This window comes from Amia ocellicauda, chromosome 16, assembly GCF_036373705.1.
Source record: "Amia ocellicauda isolate fAmiCal2 chromosome 16, fAmiCal2.hap1, whole genome shotgun sequence".
Taxonomy (NCBI): domain Eukaryota; kingdom Metazoa; phylum Chordata; class Actinopteri; order Amiiformes; family Amiidae; genus Amia; species Amia ocellicauda.
In genome coordinates, this window is record NC_089865.1 from 361,081 (window position 1) to 388,405 (window position 27,325).

A 27,325-nucleotide genomic window follows, 5' to 3' on the forward strand; every position below is an offset into this window, starting at 1 on the left:
TGACATCCCTAATAAGAATATAAATAAGTATATTTATTATACATATAATCATAATTTATAATATGATACAAATAGTTAACATGTATACAAACATTTCATGGTATACATACATATTTACATATGTACAGCTATATATGTATCTGAAGATACTTAGTCTGCGTTTGATTGTTTTGTACGTGATAGATAACTGGATATGTATTATTGTAATGGTCTGCAGTATAACATCAGTGATGGACTGTAATTGAAGTCGACTAATTAAATTGTTTTAAAGTCATAATCCCTTTAAAATATGCAAATAGGAACCCAAGAAGAGATAAAGTGCGGAACAAGGGCAATTTAAAAATGTCATAAGGGATGTGATACGTGGCCATCAGTCAAATATGAGTCTGACACACGTTTGTCCTCTACCAGAGTAAATTGTAAATTGCACTGTGGTAAAAATACACTGTGGTGAGATATGTTGTTTACTATGTTGCCGTGTGAGTCTGGTATTTCAGAGATCACCTCTGAGAGCCCGAGGAAGAAGAGACGATGGCCAGCAGTCACCAGAGATACTTTTTTAAAAGTTTATTTAGTGAAATGACATTACAGAGAATAAATTAAGACTTTGAGGAGCAGAGTGTTGTGAGTGGTGGGCAGTGTGTCCGCAGGCTGGGCTGGAGGCCAGCGGGGGGTGGGTGTGCCACGGCACAGCGAGGAGAGGGACCCCTCCTTGGGAGAGTGTCCATCTTCCGCTCACACCCCCGGACAGACGCTGCCAGGACCGAGGGGAGAGGGCTGCAGGAGGTTGAAGGGTTCCCAAAAAAAAAAAAGCAAACAGAAAGAAAAAAAATACATCCCATAGTCCTTTTTTTCCTTTGTTGGTCTACAAAATGGTGAAATGGATGTCCTGACACCATCAGGTCTTCAGATACAGTTCAACAACCACACCAGTCCTGGAAGGAGAGAGACAGCAGCACAGTCAGGGTCAGTGCGGCTCGCAAAGGCATCACAGACCGGGCCGGGCTGGGTCCACAGAACCAGGGACCACAGCTGAGCACGACAGCAGGAAAAACACCTGCATTCACACTTACTTTACTCTTTATACGATTGCATTTCCAGCATGGCTACACACTTTAAATCAGACTGTGTCAAACTTAACAGAAAACAGAATGATTTCCATAAAAAGTTACTGTCTATAGTCTTCAACATCCACAAGCTGAACCACGCCGGGCCGGAGTGACCTGGATAGCCCAGTCTCCTCGGCACCGAGGGCAGCAGTGAGCAGAAGGACAGAGGTACGTGTATTGCAAAGGTGTCCCATTGTGGGGGGACTGGACTGGAAGGCATGCAGTGACAGACGGGGAGAGGACACATACCGCTTGAGTATCTCTTACACAGACATGATGTGCTTGACGAAAGCTGTGAAGGAGAGAAGATAAAGAGAGGAGGAGTGAGAGAGAGGACAGAAAGAGTACCAAGCACAGTGTTCGGTCAGTACAGGAGACACTTCTTCACACAGAGAGGCGTCACAATCTGAACAAACTCCCCAGCGATGTGGCTGAAGAGGCAATTTGGGAACATTCAAAAACACTGGATAGGATCCTTGATCACTTAGTTTTTAATGGACACCAAACGAGCAGGATGGGGCGAATGGGCTCCTCTTGACTGGACACTGTCTTATGTTCTTACACAAAATAAAGTGTACAGTAGTGTGTGTGGAACAGCGTGCAGTGTGTCTCTTGTACAATGTGTGTGTGGTGTAGTGTGCAGTGTGTGTTGTACAGTATGTCGTGTGTGCAGTGTGTTCAGCGTTCACACTTGGCCGGTGTATGCAGTGCATGCTGGGAACTCACCCTCGTAGGCGATGCAGCCGTTCTCGTCTTCCTGTCCCTGGAGCAGAGTGTCTACCTCAGCCTCAGTCATCTTCTCTCCTGCAGAGACAGAGCCCAGCGTGTCACACAAGTCACACAACACCCCGTCCCGCCCGAAGAGTGGTCTCTGAACATTGGACACCCTCCATTCTCTCCGTTCTGTGAGCAGGTTCATTCCAGACCGATTTATTTCTCAACACAGTGTAGTAAGAGGGCGACACCAGTGGAAAGTTAGTGAGTTAAGAGCACTTTCTGTCACTTCTGCCATTGTGATGCAGAAAATGAGATATAAAGGCGTCTCTCACCCAGTGTGGTCAGCACAATGCGCAGCTCAGCGCCCATCACTGTGCCGTTGCCCTCCTTGTCAAAGACACGCAGACCCTCAACAAAGTCCTCGTAGCCGCCCTTCTCTGTGCTGTTGGCCACGGTCTGGAGCATGGGCAGGAACTGGTCGAAGTCAATGGCCTTGGCATTCATTTCTGTGGGACGGACACAGAGACACAGTGAGCCTCGTGTGCGCGTGCACGCACACACACACTCAGAGCTGTCCTGGCCAGCAGTGACACACATGACAGGACAATCACATGTTCTCTGACAGGTAAACGCTCAGTAGGCGGGTGTGACGGGCGCAGGGACTCACCCTCGGGGGTGGGGTTGCCCAGGACCTTGTTCACCTCCTTGTTGGTGGGGTTCTGGCCCAGAGCGCGCATGACGTCGGCCACCTGGCTGTAGGTGATCTTGCTCTGGCCGGTCCTGTCGAAGAGGAGGAAGGCCTCTTTGAAGTCTGGAGGAGGAGAGAGAGAGAGGGAGAGAGAGAGAGAGAGAGAGAGAGAGAGAGGCGACAGGGCTTGGCATGAGTGACAGACGCCCAGGAGCTCTGGGTACACACCACCCACACGCTCCCCTGAGACACAGACGCACTGACCCGCTGTGGAGAGTGTGACACCCTGCTACAGGGTGCTTTTGCTGGAATACACAGGTTTTTGTGCTGAGGGGACAGAGTGTCCATAACTTTAAACAATGTTCCAGCCAGGTATCATCAAGGCTTCAGCTCTATAGCGCCAGCTGTGGACAACAGAGTTCACACAGACACTCCTGGCTTCTGCTCAGTGGGAACAGGACAGGGGGTGTATTGTGAGACTGGCGGGCTGGTCAAAGGATTCGTGTAATCTGGCCAAATCAAAACTTGTAGAAAGTGGCTTCTTTCAATAAATGTAACAATGAATGGGTGCGTGTTTGTAGTTTGCAATCTGTGGGTGGGTCAGCATTGTGATTCGGTCTCGCTCATGTCCCCTTTGATAAGCACAAATAGAGACAGTCACATTTCAATGTATTTTTGTTAAACAGTTCCTATTAACATCTTTTCACAATTAATACTTTTCAAGGATGCATATTTATTGTATAATCTCATTCTATATTTGGTCACTAGAATTCTCCTTTCATCAGCACTTTCTTTGACCAAATTCTAGGGAGGTCAAGAAGCCCCGGCTGCCCGAGCTGGACACGGCTGAGACGCTGTAGCTGCTCTGGGCTGAAGGGAACGCAGTCGCACTGTGTTCCACTGGATTCCACATCCATCTTATATCCCCACCTGCTGGAGGTCATGGGTCACTACACTGGAATTATCCCCGTTAGGTTTTAACAAATTCAAACAAAAACACTTTCTGACCACAGCTATGAAATCAGGACTCCTGTTCCTGCTCTGCTAACTACCTCCCTACCAAAGAAAAGCTTTGAGACAAAGTCAGATAACGAATAAGTTAATTGAGGAGTTAATTGCTCCTGGAAATACTGAGGGGGGGAACATGACTAATCATGCCAATTGATTGTGATACACAATCAAAACAACAGCTTCATAAAGGCCAGGAAATGTCAATCGCTTCGTCAGTGGCCGGAGTGTCTCACTGTGCCGGAGGAGCGAGGCTGACCCTCAGACCCGCCTGCAGACCCCCCCACCGCGCACTTTCTCCTGTTCTCATCACCTAATTACTGCCGACAGCTGGGGGCGTGGGTCTGCAGACGTGACGAGGAGGAACTATTTCTATGAGCTCCTCTGTGCATTGAAAGTGATCTGCGGGAAGATTAACAGGCCCCTGTCATTCCCACCCCCGCCAGCTGCTCCCAGCCCTCCTCCCAGGGGACACATAAACCCGCGCCTGGGAATCAATCTGCCCCCGGCGGCCGAGCCTCTTCCTTATAAAGCCACGGAGATCACCCGCCTGACCCTGCCTGCTTAGGGAGGAATGCTGACGGCAGGGTAACTAATAGCTCTGCACCTGAACGCCCGCCACACCATACTAGGCCGTCCACTCGGGCCGATCCAACTAATCACCGGGTCATGAAGCCGCCTCAATAACGGGACTCAGACCTCAAATCTGTGAGAAAGGCATCACTGGCCGCCCATTTCCTGCTGCTGTTCCCGTGTTTGTCCCTGGCGACTATCTGGGCACATCGCAACATGGCTCTTGTGTTTGCGGTGTGTCTAATGAACGGTAATCCGCAGCCCGTTTTAGCCGTGATGTCAAGGTGTGGGGCAGAGCGAGTGAGAGGGTGTCTCCGGCCCACACCGCCTGCCTGATCCCTATTCCTGATTGGAGGAGCGGCACTCGACTCTTGTCCAAACAAGGCCCGTTTCAGGATGACCGCAAGGATCGGGGTCCAGTGAAACCAGAACCCACACACGCTGCCTGTCGCCCCCTTTGTCTACAACTCTCTCTGTTCCCTGAAGGTTTGAATGAAAGCAGGAAAGGAGGATAAACACAATGAATTCTGTACTGTTTTGTATAAATGTAGCCTCCTGTAACATCAGTGCAGAATCAAGTTACAGCTCGTCCAGGGATCCCCTTTGGGTGACTTTCTCTCTGTCTGTGTAATAAACTCTATGTGGTTTTTACACTTCACTGATTTCATCTTCAACACTACATTTACTTCAGCACTTCTGTCGCTAGTTTACATACCATGGAGCCCACGGGACCCTAAGACCACACTGTGCCTGCTTTTAAGCCTGATCAAAACTTCAGTGCATTGAGCCTAAACCACAAACCGCCGTGGGATGCTCCCGGCCGAGCACAGCTGTTCTCTGACAGACACGGCTGTGTGGCCTGTGACACGAACACACACTGACTGAGACTCACCTTCCTGTTGATCCTGGGTGAACTCGATCTGTACGGGACAAGAAAACCAACCAGAGAACATCTTAAGTACCCATTGAACCAGAAACACTCCTCACCGAGAGCCAGGCAAGAGGGCGTTACTGCGGCTTGCCTGGCCCTGAGGGAGGACGGGCCCAGAGACAGCGAGCGGCGGACAGGCCGGGAGCAGAGCCCTGCGCCAGGCTCACACGGGCCCGGCACGGCCCGCTGGCACAGGGCTGCACTCCCGCCCCAGACAGGTCACAGTTCACTTACCAGCGATTTCATCAGCAGAGAAAGACTGAAACAGAGACAGAGACAGGATTCGTGTTACTAAATGCACCAGCAGACCTCGATTCTCACTCACAGGCTGTTTAAACTCCTACTGCTCTCGTACAAGCACAGACACGTGACATTTAAAAATTAATTTACATTATTTTAGCTGTCGATTCTGAATGACTGTTTGAATAAAGAATGTAAAATCGGAAATGTTCAGGTTTAAACGCAGGTGCTGTTGAGCTGTGCCGTAGTTTAGAACAGTTAAGTGTCGAGTTGAGATTCAGTATTTAAGTCGTTGGGGTAATTCAAGATTTTTAAGCGCAACAAGCACAACAGCAGAGATCAAAAAGCCCCACTTTCTTCTGAGTTGTGCTTTAATTTCTGCAGTTCAAAGATAAGATAATAAATGAATGCTCGAGAGCCAATACAGCAATCCAGGAGGGAAAGTGCAAGTTCTAACTTAGAAAAAAAAATATTCCAAGATAGTAATCCTGCAGAGGCACCAGTCTGTTAAAATCCCCTTTAAGCGAGAGTTGAATCCCTTCAGTGAGCAGCAGTGTGTGTGTGTGTGAGAGAGAGAGAGAGAGAGAGAGAGAGAGAGAGAGAGAGAGAGAAAGTCCGGACACACACCATGGCGAAGGTCTGGAGCTGCAGAGCCGAGCGGAGGCAGGAGGAGAGAAGCTGTCCCTGTAGTGTGGTCCTGCCCTCAGGGCTCAGCCCTTCTTATTTATCCCAGGGCTGTGATGTCACAGGGGGGTCGGGTGGCCCGAGGGGAGTTCTTTAGCTTTCTTAGGGCAAGGAGAAAGCAGAGCTGCCCCTCCTCAGCAGGGCCATAAAGTCCCGCCGCAGGGTGGGGGCTATTTTGGGATCTAGGAGGGAGGCCTGAGAGACGAAGCCTTGGGACGCGGTCAGCAGATTTTCTTTCGGGGGGTCTGTGTCTGTCAGAGCTTCAGGCTCACCCCCCCAGTCCACAGATCCGTATTTCCTATCAAAACGCGGTTTGCTCTGTTTCAGAGGTCTGGAGATCTTCTCTTTCTCTGTCTCTTTGTAAGAATGTGCTTTAAAAGGTACTTCTTATTAACCGAATAACAGAGAGCTTTTCAATTCATATTTGGATGATGCCAGGAATAACTTTTTTAAGGGGGGTGTGTTAGTGCTTTAAGTGCACATCCTACTCCACACAGTCCTGCACAGCGGAGCACTTCAAGAGAAACTACTGATTGAAAGAGAAGCGCTGCTGCCAGTATTTTGTATTCTTCTACTTGTGTGTATATAAAACAATTGTGACCATTGAACCCGTTTCCCACACAGAGACATCTGGGCGCTTCCTGGCAGGTTGCTAATTGAACCCGGATGTCAGAATGAAGGAAAGGCTAGAAACTTGACCGTAAATCGATGCCAGCCAGCGCGGCCTGCATGGGGCATGCAGTGCATATATATATATATATATATTTAACTATTGCATTTCTATAACCGCACACAATCCGTTTCATAGTTGTCTTTCTCTGTTCGAAGAGCGTCTGGGTGCTGCCAGCACAGGGGGAGATATGCCTCTCATGAATCGATTATCGCTGATGCCAATGCGAGCGGAAACCCAGAGACAATAGGCTTCCCTATAAATCGGCAGACAGTGAGTGGGGTTGTGCGCTCGGGTGCTATTGAAAATGAATTCGGTCTATTGAGAGACAGAAGGCCCTGCAGGGTGTTGCGTGGCAGCCCTCACTGCGCTGAGACTCTGGGGTCTGCTGGTGCATGTGTGCCGCTCAGAGGCCAGAGCGCCACTCAATCAGTCTGTCTTTCTCTGAGGATGAGCTGAGGGAGGTAATCAAACAGAGCAATGAACTGTCCATCGCACGGCGCCCGCCGGCCCCGGGCCACAGCACACACACGTCAACATGACACGATCTCAAACACTGGACATGCACAGTGCAAGTAATGCTCACATGCATTTACTTTAAAGTCATATCAACATTATATATATATATAATACATTATTTTAATGACAATCTTTAAAACTTAATAATTAACAACAACAACAACAACAACAACAATAATAATAATAAAAGATTCATGCAGTGTAGGTCTGACAGAGTGAATGCTGGCAATGAAACAGTTCATGGCACATGCGCAGTGTGATTTCCGTCATGTGTCCTGTCGCGGAGGTCAGTTGGCATCATTAACCCTTGAGGCGCTGCGCTGAGTGGTGCTGAGCTGGGCTGGTTCACCCCTGGGGTTAATAGACAGCGCTGGTATTCAACTCGTTAAACGTCGTTAAACACCGTGTCCGGCCGGCTGTCATTCATTCGCTTTCCCTCGGTACTGGGGGGCTTGTGCGGGTCTAAACCCACATGCCCACATTTGGCGCTGAGAGCCCCCACAGGCCGCGCAGCTCTTCCGCGGCCCAATAGCGCAGCCTGGTGGGCGGGGAACTGACGCTCAGCGCAATAAAAGTGAAGACCGGGACGGCAGCGGCCGGCGGGGAGGGTGGCTCAGTCGGGACCCCCACACAGGACCCGTTGCCCTGACCCTCTAACCCAGACAGCACTGAGCGATGCCGAGGGTTCCGATCCAGCAGCACGTTTCTGCCATTCCCGATTGGTCTCTTATCAAACTGTATACGTGCTCGCGGTTCAGATCAATTAATCAATCAGTCTTCATTTGCTATATAGCGCCTTATATATTGAAAACAACAAAATAAACGCGCTGAGTTCAACCTTAAAGAATGATGCAAACCGTGTAAACTAGTCTAATCTGTCAAAAGCACTTCTCTGAAGTTGACACGGTTATGGATATAGAAAACTAGAGCGCAATTTGTGTTTAAATATAATAACATTATTTAACCTGATATAACTAGGCTGCAAATGTTCTTGTTGTGTGTAATGCGTAATTGAATGTCTGTATATCCAGTACACATAGAAAACAACACTTAACAAAATCGATAGTTTTGATTTAAATGGAAAACCTTTAAACCCCGAGTTCTTCGTTATCCTTAAATAAAACTGCAAAGTCATAATGCTGCCGAAATAATCCTGTCGCATTGGATGCAACTGATCCGAGAGTTTAAAAAGGTTCAGCCATTAAACTCTAGAAGATATTAAAGCTATGCTGAGCTTGTTTTGACAATTTAACAAATTTCGGGCAAAAGCCAAATGTTTTCTCCTGCATTTCCATTTCCATTTCCCAGCGGTTCTGTAGAAATCCAAAAATGAGCCCAAATTGAAGAACATTTTCGATAAGATTGAGCAATGTGCCATGAACTGTACTCGTCAGTGTAAAACAGACCTGCGCAGTCACAAGCTCTGCAATGTGTTTGTCTGTTTGTTTAAAAAAATAACATCACATTAACACTGAACTAATTAGCAAGTAATCAAACCACGTCCTTCTCGATTGTAAGAACACTTCAGGCAAGAGCATGATCTGCTGTGGAATAACCGGTAAACCGATATAAACTAATCAAGTGTGTACATTGTCCAATCATAATAATTATAACCCCCCGAGCTTTCCACATTCAGCCATATAGAGACGTATCCTCCCATGAAAACCAAAGATGAATGAAATACAGTTGGACACATAGTATTTCTCTGAACGTCTACCCTCACATCAGCAGTAGGGAAGATGTTGGAGTGATCTTGCTTGCTAAGAGGCAGCTCTGCTCATAGAGACACTGTGCTGTGCCACATAGAGACACTGTGCTGTGCCACAGAGGGACACTGTGCTGTGCCACATAGAGACACTGTGCTGTGCCACAGAGGGACACTGTGCTGTGCCACATAGAGACACTGTGCTGTGCCACAGAGGGACACTGTGCTGGCTGTGCTGGCTGCAGTCGCTGTCCGGCGCTTTACCTTGACGCTGGACAGGTCGATGCCTTTGGGCTTCTCCGGCTCGGGTGCGGGTGCGGCGGCTGGTGCGGGAGCAGCGGCCTTGGGCTCTGCTTTCTTCACGTCCTTCTTGGGTGCCATTTTACAAGATGGTTAGTTCACAAAGTCCTGCCGGAGGAGGCTGAGAGGGTGGAAAGGCAGCGTGGTCTACAGCACCAGTGGCTTGGAGAGAGCTCTAGGGCAGTATATATATATTTCACTAAGCAGTCGCCGCCGCTCCGCCACCGGCAGTAGGATTGGACAGCATGCAAAGAAGGGTGGGGGAGATTTTTTTTTTTGTGCACAAGGGCTATAAATGGAAAATGGGCAACTCAGACGCTGGGCATGAGGAAAATACCAAGGCTTGTTTATTTAAAACTGAAAAGAGAAAAAGACCCGGGCAAAGTGTGCGCTTTGGTGACGTTGAGGGACAACTGTTTTTTTTTACCCTTTCCTAGAAGTTATTTTTTATTTTTGTCTGGGGGGGATGCGCTCTTTTCCACTGTCACAGAGGTGAATCGCCTTTCCCCGGTGGGAGGGGTGAGGAGGGGCGGCCGGGCCGGTGTCCCCCCCCGGGCTCTGGCGGCCCCTCCTGCCTCCTCCCTTATTCTTGCGCCAGAAAGTTGTCGAATAAGCAGGACTGCGGTTTAAAAATAAGACCTCGTCGTATAAGGACAAATCCAAACCTGTCCTCGACTCATCCTGCGCTTTCCACTGCGTCGCCCATCCGCGGTTTATTATAGATTGAAGAAGAAAAAAGCGATCAGATGAATGCAGTATTTTCCACAGCTATTCACGCATAAACTATTAGTGCATTTGCCTCCAATCCGCCGCTGTTTTGTATGAATAAGAGGAGCGCAGAGTCTGTGCGCGCTGGACAGGAGGAGAGGACAGGAGAGGACAGGACAGGAGAGGACAGGACAGCCGGGCTTCTGCTTCACTGCTGATACACATCACACACTCACACGACTGTGTTTGAAGGCGACAACGAAACGTACATATAAATTGCGTCACAAATTATTTTAATCCATCTAAAAACTCCGAGAAAACGCGAGGAAAGGCGCAGTTTTGCGGGAGATATAGTCTATGTGCGCTCCGGTGCGAAAGCGCAGCTGCGCCGGGTTTTATCGTTAGAAAGGCCCGCGGATCACGTGTGACACTTTGTCTTTACCATCATCAGCAAGAATGTAATTCTCACCCCATAAGAGCTGATTTACTGCCTCGGGCGCATCGTCGCTTTAAAGCCGCAGTGTGTCCTGTCGGATGAGTGCGCTGTGCTTTCACAAGGCGCTCCTCGGCGTCTTAATTGGGGCTGTACTGGGGATTCCCAAATACCAACGATTCCCATTTGTCAAATGATGCAAATACACTATAAATAAATTAATAGCAATACTCAAGTGCCAGCTTTGCTTATTTATACAAATGTGTGCAAAGCCAACATTATAACCCTAAATCCACAATATTCCCAGACCCCCAGGGGGTCTTTCACAATCTTTGTTTCTGTCCATGAGAGTGCAGACAGCAGGAGGGACACGGTGCGCCCCAGGGAAACGCGCTGAGCTGGACTGGATGCACCTGTCGCCTGCAGTGTCCCAGGAAAACACACAAAGCCTGTGAATGCATCTAAATACAGAGCTGCCCACCTGCCCTGCATCTCTGAGCTCTTGGCTGTCTAATTATAGCTGCCCGGAAAGGCTGGGCGCTGCTCAAGATGTTCGACAGTAAAGCAATCCCTCTAATGAAAGTCCCGGCCCTGGAAGCCAGTCACTGTCCACATGTCACTGAGGTCCCTTCGCAGAAATCAGCGGAAAGCTCCCGCATATTTACAAGCCATTAGCAAGCACATGCGATTAGCAGCTGATGGTTATTAGCCAATACATTAGACCCTGGGCTCAACTCTGACCTCTCAGCTGTGGCAGAGTCCGCAATTCCCTGCGATGTCCTGCCTTGAGGACGAGTATATTTGGATTTGTATGATTATAGTATGTTTTTTTTAAGCTTTCAAAAACGTCTGAAAATAAATATATGTGGAATTATGCATCCATGCATGAACAAGCGGTTTTGTATTTTGATTTTGAAGAGAAGCTGTACACACAACACTTTCACACAAAGACAATGCGACTGGCAGTTTTAATTGGTTGTTTCCAGCAACTCCCGTGGGCTGAGGTGAGCTGACCACGTTCAGAACAAGGCCTTCACCCAGAGTCCACATCCTGCAGGTGCTGCATGACACCGATGTACTGTATTGGATCGTTTGTTCTGCAGTATGCCTTGTTTTGTGTACCAGCAACACAATCCCCATCCTTCCCATGACCACTTCCACATGCTACTGTAGTGCAAGGCAAACTCATTTTGTGTGGAGCCTGTTACGACAGGGTGGGTGTTTCTTTTCCTCATCTTTGGAGATTTGGATGTGTGTATCAATATTTCTCCTCCAGAAGATCAATATATTTGATACAATATAGAGCGGGTCTGGTTCCTCTGCAACTGCGTGGGTTGGGGGGGCAGGAAACAGGAGGGACAGCTGCCAGTGCCACTTACCCCGGGCTGACATTGCACTTCTGTCCCCTTGCCCTTTGTCTCCTCTCTATATCTGTCCCTGCTCTCAGTAAGGAGGGGGGGGGGTTCAAGACATTCCTGCCATCAGTAACTCCCCCCCCAAAAAAGTGAGAGGACAGAGAGGAGAGAAAGCCTCCCGTCAGCTGTCGGCTGTGCCTGCCATCGTGCAATACCTGTCAAGCTCCTCCCAGCTGGGTTCTAGCTGTCTCCACGGGCATGGTGTCCACACAGAGGGGTTTGAAACACAGTATGTCTTCTAGTAGTTCCTATACATTTTACACATGCAAACAGGGCATTTTTTGTGCCTTACTTTAATTGTACTGGTCACTTTTTATGTAAATTTAGAATCGGGAACTGGGGGGGCACTGGAACTAAACTGGGGGTGCAAGCCCTGCTCCCAGCCCTGGCTCGATAGCCTGATGCCCCCTGCCCGTCCCAGCAGCCTCACCCAGTCCTCTCCAGTCCTCTCTGTCCCTTCTCCCACACAGTCCAGTAGTTCAAGAGCAGCAATACTTTGCATGAACTTGTTAAGGGTTATAATCCTGCTAAACACCACCAGGGTGTCTAATGAAGTGTCTTATTAGCCCAGTGTGGGCTTTGATTAGGCGGCTGCGAGCAGGGTGGTGTCTAAAGCAATACGCAGAAGATACAGGGTCCCCAGAGGACCAGCACGGCCAGTTGCACAACACACCCAGATTAAATATCCCATATTACACAGAGCAGCTTGTGCAACACCTCCTAACCGCAGGGGACATCTTCATTTGTGTTCTAAGGTCTTCACACCAGGCCATTCCAGTTGTTGTTGGGAGTGGATTCTGGTGTTTCCTTCGAGTTTAAAGTGCTGCTCTCAGTTTCTCTGCACTCTGAGATCGAGAGCCAGGTCAGGGAGAAGCTTTATATATACGCGCAGCACAGATTTATTCAGTACGGATGGTGTTTGAAATGCACCTGGCCCAGCTCTGGGTCTCGGTCGCAGTGACAGGCAGGCTGAGCTCAGTGCGGTGAATGTCAAGGAGTCGCTGCGCTGGACTGGATTAACAGTGAGCGAATGCTGGAAAACTGTACAGGAGGACGAGCAGCCAAGGGTTTGTGAGACGGACACGTATTCAGAGTAGCTCCTGAACTCTGGTGGCGTTTCACAGCAGACACCCATAAGTCTACCCTTAGTTCCCCATGGTTCTTCTCTACACACTGTTACCCTGTAGAACAATCTGACCTGTGCTTGAAGGTGTTTATAGCAAGTCTTATATTTAAAGAAATAGTCACTTGAAAGTGTCCACTGATATGCAACTTCAGTAGAACAAACAGAGGTTCCTGGTCTCTGGTCAGGTTCAGGATTAAAGAAAGAAGGGATCCTTCATCAGTGGTCACTCATGTTTGAAAACAAGGACGGGAACCACAGGTGCAGCACTAGAAACTCATTGTGCGGTCCTGTCTGCAGGTGGGTCACCTGGGCTCAAACGCCGGGGGTCTGCAAGGAGCTGGAGGAAGAGGAAAGTGCTGTGGGGGGGCAGGTAGGCTCAGATTGCCTCTCTCACGTCAGCGCCACAGCTCAGTGGACACGAGTCTGGCCGCAGGGTGTCAACAGCCCTGAATGTCTCCGTTTGATCCGCAGGGAGCGCGGGGAGTAATTAACCCTTTGGCGGGCCGGGCTGGGAGATGCCCTGTGGCCCAGCAGAGGAGCACAGCTCTGGGTGACAGCTTTAAGGCCGAGGCTGAACTGGCGGGTCTGGGAGTGAGGACTGCTGGGCACAGTGGGGGGCAGATTAGCAGCTTTCACCCAGTGCTGAGGCCAAGTGGTCACGAGGACCGAGCTCTGCTGGACAATAAGGGACACAAAGGTAACGCAAAGTGACCAAACCCCCGGGACACTGCAGAGGTCAGTGCTGGCCAGGGCGGTCATGCCTATCAATAGCCCCCAGCGGGGCCGGCGCTGCGCAGGGGACCGAGTGAAACCGAGACTCCCGAGTGACAGATGGAAGCTAAGAATAGCGCTCCTCCGGGGTGTGAAGTTTCTTGGGATTTTCTTGAAGAGGGTGCAGCTTTTTAAGGCATTGATTCACTGCAGGATGGATCTGAAGCTGCCGAGTCCAAGTTAGTCTTGGATCAAACGAAACTGGACCGTCTGAATTAGCAACGCCCCGGCACAGGCAGAGAGGAAAAACAGCCTTCCTGAGCAGTCTGGTCAGAAAATGTAAAATATTGACTGTACTGGGTTTAGAAATAATAAACTAACACTCCTTCACAATTACTAGAAATAAAACTTCCAATAACCCAGCAAAAACAACTGTCTTTTGAGGATTTTGATAATGCCATAAGTCAGGGGTTCGCAACCCTGGTCCTGGTTTTTGTTCCAGGATTGAACCCAACTGAAACCTTAATTTAGTAATTTCCTAAATCAGAGGCTTTTCATTATTTTAAACAGTAGTGACTAAGCATAAAATTGCATAAGGAACTTATCTTATTAAGGAACCAGCTTTTTATCAGTTACACAGTTAAAAAAGTTAAATGCAAGCAAACTACTTCAATTAAGGGATCAATTAATTAATTGAGAGCAAAAACCAGCAGGGCAGGGGGTGCCCAGGACCAGGGCTGAGAACCTGAGATGAGTGTTGATGTGGAGGGCATGGAGAGACCAGGCACACTTGTAATTGTCCTTTACTATGAAAGAAATTACCAGAATGAAAGCAATACAAACATCCTCCCATTTTTTCACAGTGACCTTTACTCTTTTGAAAGTGAAAGGATCAAAGGCCCGTTTTCATCCTGAATAAAGACAGATATAACGTCCCTATTGACTGGTCAGAGCCAAATACTGAAGTAATTCCACACGCAGCGAACGACGACACACTCAAGACATCTGATCACCATCGACATCAAGACACACAATTCTTCTGCTTTGAGTCGTCTGTAGGACGTACACTTCGAGGGGCAGTGGAGGCTGGCGAGATGTACAGCTCGGGAGGTAAAAGCCAGGAATGTTGGACAAATGCTCTTGCGATCATCTGATCCCCCCCGGAGCAATTTCAGGCATGTTGCGTTCCTCTGGGATGCCGTCCATCTCTCCCAGCTCAACGTCTGATGAAGTGAGGACGACTGCTGCCCCACGGGGTGAAGGAACAGAACTGCGGCCGCTTGGGGACGGGAGCTGGACGTCTTCTGTTATCTACATCAATACTGCCAGACAAGACTTGATCCAAGTCTTCAAAATCATGAAAGGCATCGACCACATCAAACCAGAGGAGCTTTTCCAGATCAGCAGGGACACACGCACCCGGGGACACAAATGGAAATTGGGCTTCAAGGCATTCAAGACAGAAAACAGGAGACGCTTCTTCACACAGAGAGGCGTCACAATCTGAACAAACTCCCCAGCGATGTGGCTGAAGAGACAATTTGAGAACATTTAAAAACAGACTGGATAGGATCCTTGATCACTTAGTTATTAATGGACACCAAACGAGCACGATGGGGCGAATGGGCTCCTCTCCATTGGACACTGTCTTATGTTCTTATAACACAAGGATGCTAAACCTCCGAGACACAGGCAGCGAGACCCCCAGTGAGGCGGGACTCCTTGGAGACATTCAGAAAACCTGCAGAAATGATGCCGAGGTCCCCTGCGTCAGACACACGGCCTCGGCCGTTCGACACATGCAACACCAGACAGAGTACTGTGCAAGGTCAGTTTATTGTTCTGAACATACACGGTCAAGTAGCAAACATGAAAAAAAAAAAAAAAAACCACAAGTGCATCAGTAGTTCTGTCGTTGCTTACTATTACTGATAGAAAATTAAAGTCAAAAATAACAGAACATGAAGCTTAAAAAGAAAAAAATCGAATCGTCTGTCTCCCATACCAAAAACTACAACAGTTATTTACAAATAGAGCATCGCAAAGCCTGAGTTGATCAATACCTAGAGTGCCTTAGAAAGTCAAATGTGTTCAAATAAGTGAGTGAAAAGTTTTTTTGTCTTTTCTTTTTTCTTTTGTACAAAATCATAGACTAGAATAAACCTCCGTCAGTACGAGTCTACAGGTTCCTTTTCTAAAAAGTCTTCCAGGCTTCCTTCCGATCGCGCGCTCTCCAACTCTCTAACCAGCCGCCTCCGGAGAGACGCGCCCGTGTCGCCACCTGCTGGGACGGACTGTCCATCGGACCGGCCTTCCACAGCGGGGGGGGGGGGGGAGGGGCGATGCACAGCCGGGGGGGAGGAACACTTCTCTGCTTTTTATTTTTCAACTGAGATTTCTATATAGAGCCGCTCTGACCCGGGACTCTGAGCACGAAGAATCAAGGAAGGATTAGGCCCCGCCCCTTTGTGACATCACTAGGACAATTTTCATAGGTTTCGTTACGAACGTAAATCAGCATCAGGTAAGATAACTTGAGATTGATGGGATGACGACAGACCTAAAGCATGCATCTTTAGTCGGAGTGGACAGGAGTTAATGGCAGTGTGACGGTTAGCCACGGCTGGACATCGGTGATTCACACAGCGGCACTGAAGACAAGCGACAAGCTGCCCCAGACGCCCCCGGGCCAGGCCTGGCCGGGGCCCCGAGGCTGGGAGATTCTCTTTAGCGGCAGGAGCGGCGAGGCCCGCGTCTCGCCCCGATTCCAGGCTCTCGCTGTATCGTTGTACTTGAAGCGAACAAAATCGAACGACTGGAAAAAACAAAAACAAAAAAACAAAACGACCGAAAACAAAAAACAGAAGCAAGAGTGCAGAACGAAGGCGTGGAAGAGCGCCGGGCTGGGCCGGCCGGATCCACGGCAGCACGTCTGAGCTTACATCTCAAACGCCGGGAATCTGGACTTCAGCGGCTGCAGCAGGTCGGACAGGAAGTAGATGGTCCCGGCCATACCTAGAAACGAGAGAGAGAGAGAGCGGCACTCGACTGGGCTCGTCACACCGCGGCACGAGCTCAAACAGGGTCTCGATTCATCTTTAAAAGGATGCCAAACAAAACGAGGCTTTTTTTTCTGACCCCGTTCACACTGGCGGGTTTAGAAGCCTAACTGCATCACATATGCGGGCGAAAAGGGGCCTAAACGAAATGCATGCCGGGAATAAACACATCTGCTCAAACAACCAGTGACGCAGGACATTAGGTCTGATTACAGGTGTGTGCGATGTGTTTATAATCACAGCTTATTAATATTGATGTAAATATATAGGCTATTGTTCGGTTCTATATTTTCGTTGAAAGTAATCTTAACCCTCTGCAGCCGAAGCTTTCTAATATAATTAAAAAGGGGCAGCTGGTTCAATGGGGAATCGAATTAAAATATTTCCCTTTGTCTATCTGCGGTTCTGCAAGTTTAATAGTGCTGTTATACAATTCACCTGAAAACGAAGCACCTTTAGTAGGACATCTGCACTAAATCACAAGAAATCGTGTGCATTAATTATCAATAGCCTATTGAGATAACACACACACACAGCACATATATTATATTACAGCAGTCCTGCAGAAGTGTCCGTCTCTTCGGTGCCGTTTGCTGCAGGTCAATGCTCAGTGTTTCTCAGAGCTGCAGCCATTTCTCTGGACTCCACTGTGTTTGTTCTCATTTTTAAAGTCTGATCATTGCATTTTTATTTTCCTTTTAACTTGGTCGGGCGAGTGATTGATACCCATGGAAAGAAGCCTCTGTGATGCGTCTATAGTTATATCCTCAGACAGCAGCGCTGTGCACTTCCTGCGGTTTGTTTTTTAACTTCATCTTCCATCCACATTGTAAACAGCGCTTTAATTTCTGCAAGCATGGACCCATGCGGCTCTGCCAGGTGGGAGCAGGACAGCAGGGAGCGGCTCCGCTGTCCACAGGGAGCTCGGCCTGCGTCTCGCTCTCACAGATGGGAATGTAAATGAGAGATAACGAGCGGTCTGCGCCCGGGCCTGCCAAGGTCGAAAACTCGGACAGGAGGATGAGGAGAGGCCGTGATAAACCGCTGAGCGCCGATGGGGGCCGGTTGGGGGTGGCAGCAGCTCAGTCTTCCCAGCAACAGCTCAGCCTGGACTCCTGAGTGGCAACTTCGTGAATTAATTCAGATTTTCAATCCCTCTCAACCCAGAAATAAATATTATAAGGGGTGAGTAGCAGCCCAGCGCACTGGTCCTCAATCCCGGTCCTGGGACCCCCGTCCGACACTTTTTTGTTCCAGCTCTGTTACTTCATTGCTAGCGAGGTACTTAATTAAATCCTAATTGAAATAATCATTTGCCTAATCTGAGATTTCAAATGATATTAAACAGCTGTAAAAGTTCATATTATGAAACTGTAGATGGAACTTAATCTCCAACTTTTTATAAGTGACAATTAAAAAAAAAAAATCACATGAAGTAAATTGGTTCAATTAATGGTCCAATTAAGTAACAGAAGTGGGTTGGAACAAAAGCCAGCAGGGCAGGGGGTCCCAGGACCGTACTAAGAAACCGGCCACTACATCTACGAATGCCACTGATCCCGGGTCTCCATCCGTGTATCATTTACGGATTGATATTGGGCTTATGGACGCCACGCGCAATCGTCCGTCCGGCAACCGCCTCAGCTCTGATCCAGCACCGCCCCGCGGCGGGAGCACAAACCCCGCGGCCCGCCCTGGGAACACGGCCCACCCCCATCACGCCGTGTCAAGTCCCGTCCCCTTACCTTCGAAGAGAGAGAAGGGGGTGTCCGGGGTCCTGCAGCCATGCTTGCCGTAGTCCAGACACCACACTGCGAACTGCAGGGAGAGGGAACACGGTTACTCACTGACCGGCACGGCTGGAAAGGACAGAGCGGCCAAACAGCTCTTCACAGCCCGTGTCCAGCAGGTCGGCCGAGGCCCTTATTGCACGTCCACCGGCTGAGTTTATGAAGCCCAGGCGGCCACAGAAGCACAGCCGAGAAATCACAGCCACTTTAAACATGTACATGTATATTTACTGCACTTGAAATCACAATCATACTTCCTTCAGCCGACCCCAAACTAGAAACACAGAATCGTGGTTCGGGGGGAAAGGGGGTCGGAGACTGTACGAGACAAGACGGCACAGGGCCGGGACTGACCATGCAGGCTCGGTACAGGTATTTGGGGTCGTGGGTCAGCTTGTACAGCGCCAGGAAGCTGTAGGCGTTGCCGGCCGCGCCGTGGCACAGACCGTAGCCCTTCTTCAGCAGCCCCCTCTGCCAGACCACCTCTCCACACTGCATCGCGCCGGCCAGGTAGTGCTCCCCCCCGAACACCTGCGGGACAACAGAGAGGCCAGGCGGGCCGGCTGAGACGGAGCCACAACACACCGCGCCGCACATGGGTAAGATACACGTGTGTGTGTGTGTGTGAGATACACCTGGGATGTGAAGTATAAAACTGTACCTTTGCCATAAAACAATCAACTACCATCCAAACACACACAGCAGCCTCTCAGTACTCGATCTTCAGGCACCTTCTATAGGCGTTTACATTATGATCCATTTCTGATCCGGATCGAATGCGTCAGTACGTTTGATCTGGATCAGAATGTAAACGCGCCTTTTGGTTTTCTGGGCTGAACAGATTATACTTCCATATTCCAGCCTGGCATCACAGTCCAGTCAACCACCGGGGGTCGCTGTGACAATCGGGCCCTGCAGTGCGTCACTCGAGTGCGTCCGACGCCGGGCCGCAGGGCTCACCTTGTAGGCCTGGATGAGCATGTAGATGACCCCGGGTGAGCCGTGGCACCAGTGCACCAGCAGGTCGCGTGAGTCGCCGATGCAGGGGGGGTAGTTCCCCGAGGGCAGGCGCAGCTGGAACACGTAGTCCACGCTGGGCTTGAGCAGCCGGAGCAGACGCTCATCACCCACGCCGAAGCCCGGCTGAGAGGAGAGGAGAGGGAGAGGAGAGGAGTGAAGGCAGAACCACAAACCGCTTTCATTGTGCCACTCTTCTACTTTTCTTTACTATTCTGCAGGTCTCGGTGCATCAGTGCGTCCGCCCGTGTCTCTGTGCATTCGTGCGTCTCTATACGTCCATGTGTGTCTGTGTATGACAGTGCGTCCGTCTCTGCGTCTCTCTGTCTGTCTGCGTGTGTCTCGGCGCTCTGGGCGTTACCTGCATCATGTAGTAGTAGATGCCGGCCAGGCCGTGCGCCGCGCCCACGTAGTATTCCTGGTACCACTCGAACAGCAGGGGGCTGGTGTCCTGGTGCCGGCTCCTTCTGGACAGTCCCTCTCCGGAGGCCAGGACCGCATCGCAGACCTGCAACACAGCCAGGCAGCCACACCGCTGTCAACACTACTCTCACAGTACCCGAGCCAATCAGAGCCCGGCTCCCAACCCCCGAGCCAATCAGAGCCCAGCTCCCAAAGTATATACTAAACTACACACCTCTACACCAACAGAACGCGGTCCTAGAGAGCCAAAAAAAACTCTTCCCGCATTGCTGGTGGAAACGCGTTATGAAAACAGAGCATTTTCGGTTACACAGCATACAGGAAATAAATCTGCTCTAAAATAGAAAGACTGCATCTCCTTTCTTTAATTACAACACTTTATAAGCTCACTTAAGCAGTGCTCTGTTACAGGCCGTACGGCAGGGTACTCTGTGGGCTGTAAATAAAGCCCTGCTCCCTTATTCAAAGTGCGTTAAAATACAGTGCGTTAACAACACCACTACTAAACACGGCTGAATGCAGTCCTGTGGCTCGGATTGATCAACATCAATCGTTTGCTCTGTGCGTCATGCTGAGAAATGCAAAACCGACGTGAAATATCAGAAAACGCTTTATATCCCACATCCTTACAAATTGTTGTGAAAAAGGATTTTGGAATTATAGCAAATAGGAGCCACTTGCTCACTGAGCCACCAGCTGCGGCACACATGACTCTCCAAGAGCTGCGCACTTCAATAGTGTGAACACACTGTGGAGACGGGAGTTCGTTGTTTTATGTGAAAATGGTAAATAAATGTTTTTGGAGTTCAAGATGTTTCCTGATTTGTGTTTATGTGCAATGAAGACTGGAATGAAAGTATAAAACTCTGCCTTGTGTTTTTGCATTTCAACTTTTGAAACCAGTTTTGCTTCACCACATGATATCCAAATTCGTGTTATATCGGGGTAGAGATTATGCACTGCACTGCACCGCACCGTGTCAAATATAACTGGCCTCTGCTGCCACACGGTGGAAGTAAAGATGAAGGATCTGGAAGCAGAGTCACGCCGAAACAACTCGGTAAACAGCACCTCTGCACCGACTTCAGACTCCCACAACGCAGAGCGCACACAACCAGGACCAACCGAAGCCCGTCGGCTCTCATCGCTGCACGCCCCCGGCGGGTGGCGCGTGGACGGCGGAGCGAGGCGCTGACCGTTACCTGCTGGACGTACTGCATGGGGATCTTCTCCTGCTCAAACTGCTGGTTGACGAACACCAGCGCGTACAGGTAACCCACCCTGCCGTACAGCAGCTCGTCCGGCAGCCGGGAGTCGCCCTGGACGACCGACTGGTGCAGCCGCAGCAGCCTGGGGGCCAAACACAGCACAGCAGCACGGTCACAGCCGGGCCTGGGGGGGGGCGCCGGGGCAATGGGGGCCAAATTAATGTGGGAGGGGAGGGCAAGGTTCAGGGCAGAGATCACAACTCCCGCCGCACACAGGCTTCAGCGACCGCGGCCCCGGGCACACACTCTACTAGTGGAGCAGAAAACAGAGACAGACAATTTGTACTTCGTGTTAGTGTGAGGTCACAGGTGAGCGGGCGTGCGTCTAGATATGTACAACGGTGGAGAGAACGCCGGCGTAGTTCAAGCGTGTGTGGTGTTGTCCTGTGTAGCCGTGTGCTGTGCTGGGGTGTGTAGCCATGTGCTGGGGTGTGTAGCCGTGTGCTGTGCTGGGGTGTGCTGTGCTGGGGTGTGTAGCCGTGTGCTGTGCTGGGGTGTGCCGTGCTGGTGTGTGTAGCCGTGTGCTGGGGTGTGCCGTGCTGGTGTGTGTAGCCGTGTGCTGGGGTGTGCCGTGCTGGTGTGTGTAGCCGTGTGCTGTGTTGGTGTGTGTAGCCCTGCGCTGGGGTGTGTAGCCGTGTGCTGTGTTGGTGTGTGTAGCCCTGTGCTGGTGTGTGCTGGTGTGTGTAGCCGTGTGCTGTGCTGGGGTGTGCTGTGCTGGTGTGTGTAGCCGTGTGCTGTGCTGGGGTGTGCTGGTGTGTGTAGCAGTGTGCTGGGGTGTGCCGTGCTGGTGTGTGTAGCCGTGTGCTGGGGTGTGCTGTGCTGGGGTGTGTAGCCGTGTGCTGTGCTGGGGTGTGCTGTGCTGGTGTGTGTAGCCGTGTGCAGGGGTGTGTAGCCGTGTGCTGTGCTGGTATGTGTAGCCGTGTGCTGTGCTGGGGTGTGCTGTGCTGGTATGTGTAGCCGTGTGCTGGGGTGTGTAGCCGTGTGCTGTGCTGGTATGTGTAGCCGTGTGCTGTGCTGGGGTGTGCTGTGCTGGTATGTGTAGCCGTGTGCTGGGGTGTGTAGCCGTGTGCTGTGCTGGGGTGTGCTGTGCTGTATGGCCATGCAGCCATGTGCTGTTCTGGGGGTGTGGTGCGGCGCGATGCTCACTGGCTCAGGCAGTCGTCGGCCTCCTGCTCGCGGTGCAGTTTGTGGTAAACCACCGCAGCCACGGCCAGCGGCCCGGCGTCGCCGCACAGGAAGGTGACCCAGCGGCGCGTCAGGCAGCGCAGACTGCGGTTCACGTGCTCCAGCGCCCGCTGCAGGTAGGAGGGCTCTCCGTACACGTTGTACAGGTGCAGGTAGAGCAGCGCGATGCCTGAGGAGGGAGGAGGAGCGGAGTCAGGGCCGGGAAAGAAGCATCACTAACTCTGCGTTTATGTCGAGACAAACGATGCGCCTGGAACAACATCCACCCCATCCAAACAGGGTGGGGAGCAATAAAAAAGCAAACAGAGTGTTAGGATAGATTGTCAAAAGTGTAGAATTGAGAACAAGGGCAGTGATGTTCAGACTGTACAATGCACTATTAGACTTCAAGGCATTCAAGACAGAAAACAGGAGACACTTCTTCACACAGAGAGGCGTCACAATCTGAACAAACTCCCCAGCGATGTGGCTGAAGAGACAATTTGGGAACATTCAAAAACAGACTGGATAGGATCCTTGATCACTTAGGTATTAATGGACACCAAACGAGCACGATGGGGTGAATGGGCTCCTCTCGACTGGACACTTTCTTATGTTTCTGCACACAGGAAACCGAGCCGAGAGACCCGCCGCCTCCGAGGAGCCCCTGCCGACCCCCGTCCTGCTTACCTGCCCAGCCGGTGTAGGTGGTGCAGTCGGCCGGGTCCGCGGACTTCAGCCCACTCTCCATCAGCGCCATCAGCTCTCCGATCTTGCTGCTCAGCCGGCCGGCGAAATCTGGGGTCAGCTGCAACACGGGAGCAGAGAGCACTTCAGCACGACGAACATCTCTAGAGCCCTCGACCCTGCAGCGTGACTATTATTAGACTGATTATCATTTACATAAACACATCTCCGGTTAATAAAATGGACGTGTATCTGTATTGAACTGAACCTCAGCACCGCGTGTTTTTCCGCGTGTAAGGACGCATTGTGCGGCCTCTGCGCTGCGTGTTCGGCTCTCATTACTTCCGCCCCGCGGGTCGGTGCTCAGAGTGCTGATTCCACACCTCCGCACTAAAGCCCCCCGGCCCCCCATTACTGCCCCGCTCAGCAAACCCTCAGTCTCCGTGTAATCCTCGTCAATGGAGGAGCGCTATTGTCCCTGGGGCTGGGGGGCCGAACCCCGCGGTCTGGAAGAAAGCCCACAGCTGCGGAGGGCAGGTTAACCCTGTGCATCAGCAGCCCTGGGCTCAGGCCACCGGGCCGACCGAGAGCCCAGAAACACCCGCTGTCGGCTGGAAGAGACTGCAGAGCTGTGACCACGAGTGCAAAAGGCAGAGAACGTGTAAAAATAACACGCCGTTTACCTTGTTTACACGGATGTGAACGACCAGATAAACAGTTTGTTTAGGCATGTAGCAAAGCATCTCTACAATCAGCCAATGAGACGAGCCGGAACGAGTTCCTGAACCGGACACGCATCGCTGGACACACTTCACACAAACCACCCCAATCTACCCCACACCGCTCGATCACAGGCGATATCTGGGCCTGGACGGGCCGATCACTGCAAAACCTACATTCATCGGTGACCAAAGAGCCCAATTACAGACAGACACACGGGGCTGGTGTCACGGACCCTGACAGCACTACTCTTATTTTAAGCAGGGGAGACCCTCGGGTGAGACGCGGGTGAGTGGGCGACGCTAGGGAGACACCAGACCGCACGAATCTCAGGATGGCTTCAGGTATTTCAGCTGGAATCCCACAAGGTGGGCAGGAGGACACGGATGGCTGCTGCGGTTGTTTGGACTTGGATGAAGTCTCTGCCCGGCCATTTGGATCCGACCACTCAAACTGCAGCGTTGTGTGCGTGTTGGAGCTGGTCATCGTTGCCCTGAATTAAACAGATGCTTAATAAATACGGTATATGCACACACGTTATTGTTAAGAACGTGTAATTAATAGCCAATGTTCCGTGTATTCATACCCTTCATTTACAAATCTTATCTGGCAATTAATTTAGTTAAAAACAATTAATTAAACCATCATCCTTTATCATTTTTGTTTTTGCCAGAGCTGGTCAAGCATGGACTCAACCTGCAGAAAACCACCAAGTTTCCAGTTGACTGATCCGAGTTAAGACGTGGCGTTTGTGGAGATGTTGGATCAGATTTTAAACCAATCAGATGAACCGATAAGTGTTCCTATGAATCTTTTTGTCGAAGGTTTAGGTTTACAATTAAATACAGCACTTTCGGTCTGTTTGACCCGAGTCCCTGGCGCCTTTATTGGAGAGGCAGGAGAAGAGCTACGGGATCAGGACAGACCGCATGCAAAAGCAGCAGCAGATGCACAGACCCACTGCTGTTCGTTTCTAATATTTAAAAGTGCTTTTTTTCTTCCCAAAATGGAAGAATTTGCATCTGTCATTTCTGGGGAGAATGAAACTGGGGATGGAAACGTTACAGTCGGCAAATAATGATCCAGCCAGGACAACGATCTGTGTTTTACATGCCACTGTGAAGCCAAATTTAATTGGTTGTTAGATTAATTAATTGGATGCATTATTTCAATTTTTAGTTGAAGGAGTAGCCCACCTCTGTATTAAAGGTGACTTGTTATGCTATTTTAACCATTATATGTATTTCTTATTTATATAGATATTGCTGCTAAAATTGTAGATACAGATTTCATGAAATAGAGCTCGAACTCTGCCTAGATGTAAAATAAATTGTATTGCTGGTGGATGTTTGTAGAATTTGTGTATCATTTTTATTAATAATCTTGTACAATATAGGAAAAATGTAAAAGTAACGCTTTTGCTACCAATAAAAACTACAATTTAAAGTAATGCACTTGAAGTTACTTTCTCTGCGTGTGAATTTGTCCTTGCATCATTGTCAGATGTGTGCTGTGCATGTTAGTGTCAGGGATAGTTTCTAGATTTGTCTAGTTGTTGTACAATTGAGTTTGGGAGTTTTATGCAGACGTGATTTTGCTTTTTGTTATTAACTGGCAGCTGTAAGCAGCCAGACCTGAGCCACACTGAGCTCACCGCACACGACCGGACCTCACGATGCGCACGGTGACCTGGCCAGGGGTTTCAGGGACAAACGTGTGCTATGGGATACAGGTGCAGCCTCATGTTCAGCCCCTTAGATCTGTGTGTATACAATGATATAGTGTCTACTCTAGATCTGTGTGTATATCAGTATTAGGGTCTACTCTAGATCTGTGTATACCAGTATTATATAGTATTAATTCTCAGATATTGCTACTAAAATTCAACCTACAGATTTCATACAATAGATCACAAACTCTGCCTGGACAGACATCACAATGTGCTTTGCTGGGCGGGTGGGTTAGCGGTTTGTTTACTGCAGATCTGCGAGTATACCAGTATTATAGAGCTGATGCACAATTACTATAGTGTTTACTGCAGATCTGCGAGTATACCAGTATTATAGAGCTGATGCACAATTACTATAGTGTTTACTGCAGATCTGCGAGTATACCAGTATTATAGAGCTGATGCACAATTACTATAGTGTTTACTGCAGATCTGCGAGTATACCAGTATTATAGAGCTGATGCACAATTACTATAGTGTTTACTGCAGATCTGTGCGCATTATATAGTGACTACTCCAGTGCTGCGTGTACTTTCAGTCTATAGCCTGGATCGGTGTGTTCATCAGTATTATACTGCAGATGGTGCGTGTATAACGGTCTGCTCTGGATCTGTGCATCAGTACCGCGATCTGCGTGTGCGGATATTGTAAGTGCTGCCGTGGAGCCGGACTGTCGCTGCCGGCTGCTCCGCTCTGAACAGGAACGCACCGGTTTGAGAGCTGCAGTACCGCGACCCACATCAGGACACGGGCTGCTCCTTCCAGCTATACTATACCACCCGCACCGCTATACACTATACCACCCGCACCCCTATATACCACCCGCACCCCTATACACTATACCACACGCACCGCTATACACTATACCACCCCTATACACTATACCACCCGCACCCCTATATACCACCCGCACCCCTATATACCACACACGGTCCCGCACAGCCTGTATACCACGCAACGCAGCGGGTCCCGCCGGGCTCAGGCGGCCCGGGCCCACATGCGCCACGCCGCCCGCTCCCTCCCTCGCTCACCCGGCCCTGGTGGTCGAACAGCCCCTGCGTGCAGGCCGGGGTGCCGTCGTAGTCCCGGTACGGGTTCTTCACGGCTCTCTGCTCCATGCTGCTCCCGCGGGGGGCGGCCCGGGCTCTGGGTGCGACACGGGCGGGACGGGGGCGGCTCGATCCGGACTAGCGGCGCGCCGAGGAGATGCTGCTGCTGCCCTGAGAGCAGCTGCCAAAGGCGGCGCGGCGAGGCCTAGTGTTCCGCTGGTGGGGGTCGTCGTGGGAGGTCGAGCTGCTCGGATCTCTGCGGGGAAAGGAAGCACAGACACCGGTCAACCGCGACTCGATTCATACGCACTTACGACGGCCGAGCACCGCGGCCCGTCTGCGCGCTAACGCCGTCACACAATGAGCGGCCGCGGCTTCCCTGCCCTCATCCCCCCCAGCAGCGCCGAGGCGGCCGGGCCGCACAATCACGCAAACACGGTCATCGAGCCGCACGATCGCGTCGCGGCGGTGTGTGCTGTGCAGCCCGGCGCCCCGGCCCGGCCCCGCGGTGCGCACCTCAGTCTCTCGCTGCCGTGGCTCCGGTTCTCCGCGCAGACAACAGTCACAGCCACGTCGGTCCCAGGGAGCGTCTGCAAACTCGCCCTCGCGTCTCCCAGATCTGCCAGCGCGGCCGCGTCGATCCAGGGAGCGTCTGCAAAGTGCGCAGCTGCGTCAGTGCCGTGCAGCTCTGGCTCGTTTACCCCAGTGTTTACCCCCGGGGTATTTACCTCTGTATGCGCCGGCAGATTGTGCAGTCTGATGGCTCTGAACGCACAGTGATGCCCCAGTAGAGCCTCAGCCCTTAATGTGGGCGACACCTGGCAGGTGAAATTCAATGTGGACAAGTGCAAGGTATTACATGCAGGTAACAGAAATGTCCAC

General features: G+C 50.5%; 2 protein-coding genes across 3 annotated transcripts; both read right to left on the reverse strand.

Annotated features, from left to right (window-relative positions):
• Positions 1–552: 552 nt before the first annotated feature.
• Positions 553–9,316, reverse strand: myl1 (myosin, light chain 1, alkali; skeletal, fast). Of its 2 annotated transcripts, none has more exons than XM_066687719.1 (7): positions 9,109–9,316; positions 4,988–5,015; positions 2,494–2,637; positions 2,159–2,332; positions 1,836–1,913; positions 1,359–1,401; positions 553–935 (listed from the first exon to the last, which is right to left on the reverse strand). In XM_066687719.1, the coding sequence occupies exons 1-6, from the start codon at positions 9,223–9,225 to the stop codon at positions 1,373–1,375; spliced, it is 570 nt and encodes a 189-aa protein (XP_066543816.1). In that variant the 5' UTR covers positions 9,226–9,316; the 3' UTR covers positions 553–935; positions 1,359–1,372. The 2 variants fall into 2 exon arrangements, with proteins under 2 accessions (XP_066543816.1, XP_066543817.1); XM_066687720.1 differs by lacking the exons at positions 4,988–5,015; positions 9,109–9,316 and adding exons at positions 5,261–5,285; positions 5,894–5,995.
• A 6,038-nt stretch (positions 9,317–15,354) lies between these two features.
• On the reverse strand, positions 15,355–27,102 carry lancl1 (LanC antibiotic synthetase component C-like 1 (bacterial)). The gene is made up of 10 exons (XM_066687337.1): positions 26,960–27,102; positions 26,426–26,699; positions 22,949–23,066; positions 22,241–22,448; positions 21,029–21,176; positions 19,765–19,911; positions 19,347–19,529; positions 18,741–18,917; positions 18,342–18,414; positions 15,355–16,552 (listed from the first exon to the last, which is right to left on the reverse strand). The coding sequence occupies exons 2-10, from the start codon at positions 26,510–26,512 to the stop codon at positions 16,476–16,478; spliced, it is 1,218 nt and encodes a 405-aa protein (XP_066543434.1). The 5' UTR covers positions 26,513–26,699; positions 26,960–27,102; the 3' UTR covers positions 15,355–16,475.
• Positions 27,103–27,325: the final 223 nt, after the last annotated feature.

Excerpts from the sequence above, each read along its gene's own strand:
- myl1 (XM_066687719.1), bottom strand. The coding sequence starts at position 9,225 with ATGGCACCCAAGAAGGACGTGAAGAAAGCAGAGCCCAAGGCCGCTGCT. Across the intron at positions 5,016-9,108 it reads TCGACCTGTCCAGCGTCAAG|ATCGAGTTCACCCAGGATCA; the intron begins GTAAAGCGCCGG and ends TGTCCCGTACAG. Across the intron at positions 2,333-2,493 it reads GGGCAACCCCACCCCCGAGG|AAATGAATGCCAAGGCCATT; the intron begins GTGAGTCCCTGC and ends TCCGTCCCACAG.
- lancl1 (XM_066687337.1), bottom strand. The coding sequence starts at position 26,512 with ATGGAGCAGAGAGCCGTGAAGAACCCGTACCGGGACTACGACGGCACC. Across the intron at positions 18,415-18,740 it reads ACCTGTACCGAGCCTGCATG|TTCGCAGTGTGGTGTCTGGA; the intron begins GTCAGTCCCGGC and ends CTCTCCCTGCAG. Across the intron at positions 16,553-18,341 it reads CCCCTTCTCTCTCTTCGAAG|GTATGGCCGGGACCATCTAC; the intron begins GTAAGGGGACGG and ends TCTCGTTTCTAG.